General features: G+C 36.6%; 1 protein-coding gene across 3 annotated transcripts in view; it reads right to left on the minus strand.

Moving 5' to 3' along the window:
* Positions 1 to 2,049: 2,049 nt before the first annotated feature.
* Positions 2,050 to 7,934, minus strand: part of TSPAN12 (tetraspanin 12) — a 74,627-nt gene continuing 68,742 nt past the window's right edge. For all 3 annotated transcript variants that reach the window (XM_019668215.1, XM_019668216.1, XM_019668217.1), the window contains one exon: positions 2,050 to 3,639. In XM_019668215.1, coding sequence (XP_019523760.1) covers positions 3,334 to 3,639 — 306 coding nt within the window. In that variant the 3' untranslated portion in view covers positions 2,050 to 3,333. The remainder of the gene's footprint in view (positions 3,640 to 7,934) is intronic.

Genomic DNA, 7,934 nt, shown 5'->3' on the forward strand with positions numbered 1-7,934 from the left:
AAAAAAAAAGGAAGCTGTTGCAGCGTCCTACTTACAATTCTTCTCATAGAAGATTTGGTTTTCAGCCCATTTTCTGTCAGGCTTCCTGAGATGGAAAAGCAATGCACAAAAATTCTCAGGCTCGACAGTGAACCCTCCTGGGCTGCAGACTGCCTGTAGACATCTCCATCTGCATGTCCTGCAGGCACGTCTAACTGGTGTGTCCCAGACCAAATTAATCACCCTCCACACACCCGTTCTCCCTCCAGCCTGCTATCTGGGTTAATGTCGTTGCCAATTGACTGGGTACACAATCTAGAAATTTCTATCACTTCTCATCCCACACTCCCTATGATTAATCTGCTGCCCATTTTTGTGGATTCACCCTGCTGTAACCTATGCTGTGAACTAGCTTTTTTTTACTTCCATTGTGCTGGTGAGGGTTTTTTTTCTCTCTCCAGGACCACAGCAAAGCAATCTAAGCAGCCCCCCTCTGAAATCACCAGTATGTTGCCACTTCAGAGCACTCCACACCTAGAAGAGGGAAAATATGGCCCCACCCTGGGGAGTTGTGCAATAGGGGTACCTGTATCCCTGCCCCACGTTTCTCAGTTGGCTAATCAAGCCACTCAAATTTCTAAAACACAAATCACCTCCCTTTCTGAAAATACCTAAATGACTCTCCATTGAACTTACAAAATGAAGCCCCCAAACCCGAATTTAACCCATTTCCTTTCTCATGGTATTTCTTCAAGCATTCTACACTCTAATGACATTAAAAAACAGGTATTGCCTCCAAAATAATGTATACTTTTTAATCTTAGGGTAGTGGCTTGTGGAACATTCTCCATGAGCTAGGAGCTAAGCTCCACTCTTCCTTCCTGACTCAGCTTGGAGGCCTTCTCATGGAGCTGCCTTAATTCCCCTCTCCTCCATTTCATGTTGCTAAGTAAGCAAGGCCTCCCTGACTGTATATTCCTGTATGTATTAATTTAATCTGTGTTAGCACAAGTGTCTCTCAACCAGATTTGACAGTGCTAGAAGACACACCACATCCCTTCTTGTCATCTCATAATCTCCAGGGCACTTTGAATTGACTCGTAACCTGTCTAAAAAATCATCTTCAATTTTTACTTTAAAAAAAATGGTTTTTACAGAAGAAAGCTTTTAAAAATTCCCAGAGAACCAGTTAACAATTGTGTTTTCAATGTACCCAAACAGTGAACTCCCTCAGCGCTGCCATATTAAATAGGCTTTTTAAAGTCTCTTACAGTTTTATTATTTCGGGTGCACTGCTACCGTAAGAGGCCTTTGCAGACGGCGGCTATGAATGCCATTTTTTCTCAGTAAGCAAGTGCATCAGTATGTGATGGCGTCAATTTATGTTGCTATTCTAGAGAGTACTAAATTGGTAATAGATCAAATACCTGAAGACTCAATGTGTAGAAATTGACTTTTATTCATAATTTGAGGATTTTTTTTTTACTGAGTTCAACACAATATATGCTTGCTTGTTCTTTCTGTGACATAAAAAGAGAAGCAGCCAAATTTGACCTCTATCTAATAATCCAAATAATACTCATAGCTGTCTTAATTGCTTGGGCATTTTAGGTGAAATTATGGGGAATTGTGGTATTGAGGACATTATAAAGAGGGATGCTTTGGGTTATGATTGAGCATGTTATTTACTCAGTTTTCATTTCAATTTATGGAAGGGATGAAATCTAGCAGGTGATTTCAAATATTGCATTCCTTAGACTCATTTTAAAAATTACTTTAAAAACCTGGGATATGAAAACATTGAGAAGATAAATTAACATAAGTGGGTATATTTTTATATTATATCAAACAACTACATTATCATTTAGCTCAAAATCAAAATTGAGAAATAAATGGGCATCTTTTTGTTTTTTTATCAATGAAGGTACATATTCTTATAAATTAGTTCCCGAGTTTAGAAATAATAATTATTACTTTATTCAATCATTTCTTCTCACATATTTCTCCCTTTGTTAATCTCCTTGAGTAGTAAAAGTGCTTATAATGTACAAAAATTAGACACACAAATTATTACTCTCTAGAAAATATTTATTGACAAGTTTTAACTTTCCATTTTCTGAGAAATAAACATAATACACAAAATACAGTAAAATGCACTTTTCCCATTTCAAATAAATATATTTTACTCTTGTAAAGAATTTAATAATCTGTGTAATTCACTCCAGTATCTTAATCAATGAAATAAAGCAAAGAAATTCTCTAGTTGTCACTTATTTTTCTAATTCTTACAGCATTTTATTGGAGAAAGGAAACACTATTCTCTGTAGAATTATATTGAGACTTGGAGACTGTCGCTTTAATTTGGAGAAAACAAAGATAAGCTTCTTTAAAAAGTGTTTAGTGTCAAAAAGATTCTTAGTTAGGAAGAAAGATAACATCCAAGTCTTCGCTGAGTGAACTAAGTTATATGTAAACTTTCTTCTTAATACTTCCTAGAGACCAGACTATATTCTGAATTATAATGATTCCTTTGTTTCACACCAGCAATTTTTCAAAATTAGTGGTTAAGTATTTAAATTAACAGTTATGTATGTAATATAAACCCAAGACAGAATTTTAAAACTCTATTAACAGGAAAGGTTAAAAATAATGGTGCTATACATGACAAATTTATCCTTTTCACAATTGTTTTTCTTAACATTATAAGAACTGAAATCTGCTGAATTATACAGACTTAACACAGACTCTTATATACACATAAATCCCTGATCAGTTTAAGACAATGTATTAGTTTGCTCTTGTAAGTAGTAACATTTTAGTAACTATCAAAAATCACATTTAGGTAGTCACCAATCTTCAGAGTTTTCTTATGCATAATCTATTGACCCTGAAAAGAATATATCACCAAGTAATAAAAATCATTAGTACTGTCTAACTTCCTATGTTAGCAGTTCATGGGTAGTTTCTATACTAGCAAGCATTTGGAAGGAAATCAAACTTGACTATAGCTCCAATCCCACCACAGCATGGCTTGTTTACATGGATGCAGAAACATTGGTCAAATTGTACCAAAGCATAAACCTCAAAGAATGGCTGTGTTTAGTAAAAATCATAACACAGGATATATAATGAGTATTAGTTCTGTCATCAGCATTATAAACAGCATCAACTATTGCCCATGTGGTAACTTATATAAAACTTTCCCCTCTTCATTTTAAAGGGTAGAAAATTATATGCTTAAGCATTCTTTTATGGCAACATTTTTATTTCTACACATTTCTGATACAGTTACGTGTGTGCTAAAAATTCACAAGTCCAATAAAATAAAGTTGTAGTTTCCTTCTTTGACATTCTCTATAATTCCTCCATCTCAAAGTGTGTATTAAAGGTGTTTGCCATAGATGTATGTTCAAAGATCCTTGACAGGCTTGGTTTCAACAGTTCTACGGAGTGACATGACAGGTGCTGAGTCGTGTCATTTTTCAGGGACATCATTTGTTCTGTCCCAGGTTCCCTTCTATCGTAATAGAGAGCCCAGAGCAGAGTAATGGTGAGAATCATGGCCAGGATTTGTGTCACTCCAATGGAGATTCCCAGGAACCTTAGCACCTGCAGTTGTTTGGTTCCTCTCAAAAAGGAATACATTTTCTTCCCACACCCCTGTAAAAGAAATTACATGGTCAATATTACCTTTGGATGTGTTACAGAGGGTCAAAACGGTGAAAACAAACAATTTGTATCAGTCAATGAAACCAAACGACTTGAATCATAAAGTTTAAGACAATGCCCTCACCAGGGATACCTAGGAGAAGCCGGAGGGGAGATGGTGAAGTACACATTTTGAAAAGCCTCCCAGGTGTTTCTGAGGAGTTTACTCCTTTTCCATCTTCCTTATAACCCCAAATTGAGATCCACTGGTATGAAACACAACATCTAGAGCATGGGTTGGCAACACTTTTGGTAAACGGGCAGAGAGTAAATATTTTAGGCTTTGTGGGCCATGTGGTCTCTGTACTAGCTACTCATCTCTGCCATTTTAACATGACAGCAGCCATAGACATTAAGTAAATGAATGGATGCCATTATTTTCCAATGAAACTTTATGAACAAAAAAGCAGTAGGTCAGATTTGGGGCACAGGCCATGGAGTACTGACTCCTGATGTAGATTGATCCAAAAATTTTCAAAACTAATGTTTAATTATTATTATTTGTATTCACTGTTAGGTTACAGCTCATTTGGTCATAGACTTTTTCCCCAAGGATCAGGGATGTTTCCCCAGTCTGCTGCTGAAACATGCTGGTGGGTTGAACTCCGTCTATATCCTTACCCCATGCCCTCCATGTGCACACACACCTCTGTCCTCCGCCTGTAGCAGAAATGCACTTGGGGGAATTTCTGACAACACCAAGTTCTAGTTCTACCAGGTAAGGGTTGGAAAGGTATCTTTAGAGCCCCTATAAGCTAGAGACATCTAACTTAAAAAGATTAGTGAGATGTTTGGTTTTTTGTGTTTAGTTTTAAGTACAAAAGGCTAAGGAGTGTCTATGGAAGATATAGAAGAAGAATTCTGAAAGAAGAGGAGAGGAGAGAAAAAAAGTAAGAGAAAGAAAAGTCATGACAAAGAAAAAAGGGGGGTGGAGGTGGGACAAACAAAAGGAGGTAGAATGGGGTTAATAATTGTCATAAGTCACTTCTCAGGTAACCAAAGCATGTCTCTACTGAATCAACAGCAAACGAAAGATAATTTCATCTTTTAAAGGGAAGCTGATTCTACATCAGGGTGAAAAACTAAGAAAGAATTTTATAACAATAACAAATGTCAAGAACTTTGAAGATCCTGAGATTTTATTCTACTTGGAAGCTAACAAGTTAGCCTGCCACAGTTTCATGGGTGCTGCCAGAAGACAGAGGCAAGGAGCTTCATCAGTTATAGCAACAGCAATAGCCAGAGTATGTGCCACCTCTTTGAGTCCCAATGGCATCCTTAAGAAAGTCAGATGATGCCTGCACACAGTGCATTGCATTATGGGAGAGGAACGCCAAGCTGAGGAAACCCTAACCTTTTATAATGAGCAGTAAGCACACTTGTCCTTTGCATTAGACACATAATCTTTATTATACTGGAGAGTCCATATATTTTCCCTTTTCTCTGGAGGGAGATGGTACCTTTGTCTTCAAGGCTGTTCTCTATGCAAAAATCCTTGAAAATATAGTCCAGAACAAAGGCAGCCAGTGCTTCTGCTCACAGGACATGCAGAAATGCAAAAGACCCATGGAAATTATCTCCCAACAACAAGAACTTGACTCGTCAAAGCTTTTATTCTGAGTTTGGGGTAGAAGTGACTCAGTGCTTACCCTACTCAGGCCGCTGTTTGAATAAAAAAAAAAAGATAATTATTTAAATAACTTCCCCCTTGTTTTCTTCTCTATGTTCCACAAAGAACTCAAACTAAATCAAGGAAAACAAGACTACTGAATCAGTTGTTAACTTGTATCTTTTATTGGAGGGGAGGAATGAATAATACATAATTCTTAGATTTCCACAGAGATTGATCAGTAACAGTACCCCAATAAGTCATTATTCTCAAGAAGTAAAAAATAAAACTAGTCATAGACACATTTCAATAACTACCTATTTCTGGTATACCATGTAATACAAACTAACAGCAAAAGATTATCAAAGTTTCATCAATTTAACCAAAAGTAAAATTAAAATATTCATAATTTAACACTACTTAACACTGGTTTAGTAAGATCACTTCTCTAGCCATCTTACCTATTTAATACACACACAAATATGCATGTGCACACAAGCGTGCACACGCACATGTATACACACACTCTGTGGGAAACCAAAATAGATGTCACAAAGACCATTCACTAAAACTCAAATATTTTTCAAGAAGTTCCACTACTCTGTCAGAGCCCATTCACTCTTATGTTTCTGTGTAATTCAAACAAGCATCCTATGTGACACATTATAGAATAATGGTTAAGGTTCATGAACTGCAGAGCCAGAATTCAGAATTTCAAACCCCTGCCCTGCTACTTATAAACTATGCGACTTTGGGCAAATTACTTAATCTCTCTGTGCTTCAGTTTTGTTGTCTGAAAACATACATAATAATAGTGACTACCTGTTTGCGATGTTGGGAGATTTAAATAAATAAACACACTTAAACACTAAAATGGGGTCTAGTACACGATAAGAGTTCAGTAGGTGTCAGCTCTTATCTGGTGCGTCAGCCCACAGAAGATTAGAAAGCTCAAATTAAAATAGATGACAATCTATAAAAAGCAGGCATTAATGAATAAGTACGAGGTACAACACTTTTAAAGTATGAAAATGCCAAAAGCACAGCATTATGTCACCACTGAGTACTGATTCAACAGCCCTTGCCCATAAGAGCTCGCTGTCACTGTTTTTCAAGACAGTGAGGTAGTTATCCAAAATGATTATTTGCCACTGAGACATTACATCACTAGCCTTCTCATTAAGCAGAGAAGTATTTAATATAGCTTTGAAAGAGTTACATTAAAATTGTTAAATTTCAATGGTTTAGCTTCAGACATCTGGAAAATTAATTCATATGGACACATCACTTAACATCATTGTCAAGTAATGCAGCACCGAGATCTTCATAACTATCTTTAAAGAAATTGATATTAAATGGCTGTGGACTATGGTTAGTTGATTCCTTATTTATATTTTCAGTACTTAGTATAAAGATAAATCTTTAATGAATAAAGAATTAGCATGGGTATATGAATATTTTGGTAATAATTAAAATAAATTTCAGAATTAAAGGTAAGCCATTTCAAGAAATACATATGCTGATGATTCTTGAAATGCTATAAGTTAATTATCATTTGATTTTTACCTTTCAATAGTTTCTGGCACTTAAATTTTATGTATAGTTCTTCCGATTGGTATAAGATCTCCCACCCCTTTTAAGTAATTCATTCTAACCTGAAAAACTATGCAGGAAAGATACTATTTCTTTTTTTTAAATCTTTTAATTAAATAAAGCAGAAATTGATAAGATATAGTCTATGTCTTTCATATTTTAGCATTAAGGAAAGTCTGTTTTAATTTTATTTAAACAATTACACTTATACAAAGAAGGTAAATTATACCATCTAGATAGTTTGGAAATGTGATATGTTAGTTAACACTGAATGTTCTAGAGTGGGAGGGGACCTTTTAGGTCAATGAGTTCAACTTTTTAGCTTTTAAAAATATGGCTAAAAAGCACTTCTAGAATGACATCAGCAAAACTTGAAGAGAAAGGACCTCTGAATAGTCTCCCCTCCATATATGCAATTAAAGCACTAGCAAAAATTGTCAGAATCAACTCTTTTAGAACGCTAGAAATTAACCAAAGGCTTGCAGCAATCTGACAAGCATTTATTTAAGAAAAGCAACTGAACTGAATCTCAGTAAGAAAGCAAGCTTTGTGGCATCTTAATTTGCCCTATCCACATCCCCCCTCCCCGGCACTGTAGCCTTAAAAATCAACTACCCACAATTATGGTGAAAACCCGTGGCCTAGAAGTCACCAGAGGCAACAAAATAGGGGTTGACCTCCTTCAAAGCCCCATTCCTAGAAAACTGTCATTATTTGTCCTATCTGGTGGTTCCCTGGAAGACCTCACTTGCAAGGCTGTCTTTATTTGAACCCGACTTGCAGCTCCTGGATGAAGAGCCTTTTCTCCTGGAGATGTTCGTCAAAAGCAATCAGAGGTAACTGCTGAACACTGAGGCTGCCTGGGGCAGTGGGCAGCAGTTGCACACAATGGGTGAGTCAAAAAAACTTGAAAGAGGGCTGGCCGAGTGGCGCGTTGGTTAAGAGCTGGCTTTGGGACACCAGCTCTGAGCAGCAGGGCCCCGGTTCGGATCCCACATATGAGGGCCAGTGACACTGCCCTCCACAGCTAAGATGCTGAACAACA

Source organism: Hipposideros armiger, unplaced genomic scaffold (assembly GCF_001890085.2).
Source record: "Hipposideros armiger isolate ML-2016 unplaced genomic scaffold, ASM189008v1 scaffold_521, whole genome shotgun sequence".
Classification (NCBI taxonomy): domain Eukaryota; kingdom Metazoa; phylum Chordata; class Mammalia; order Chiroptera; family Hipposideridae; genus Hipposideros; species Hipposideros armiger.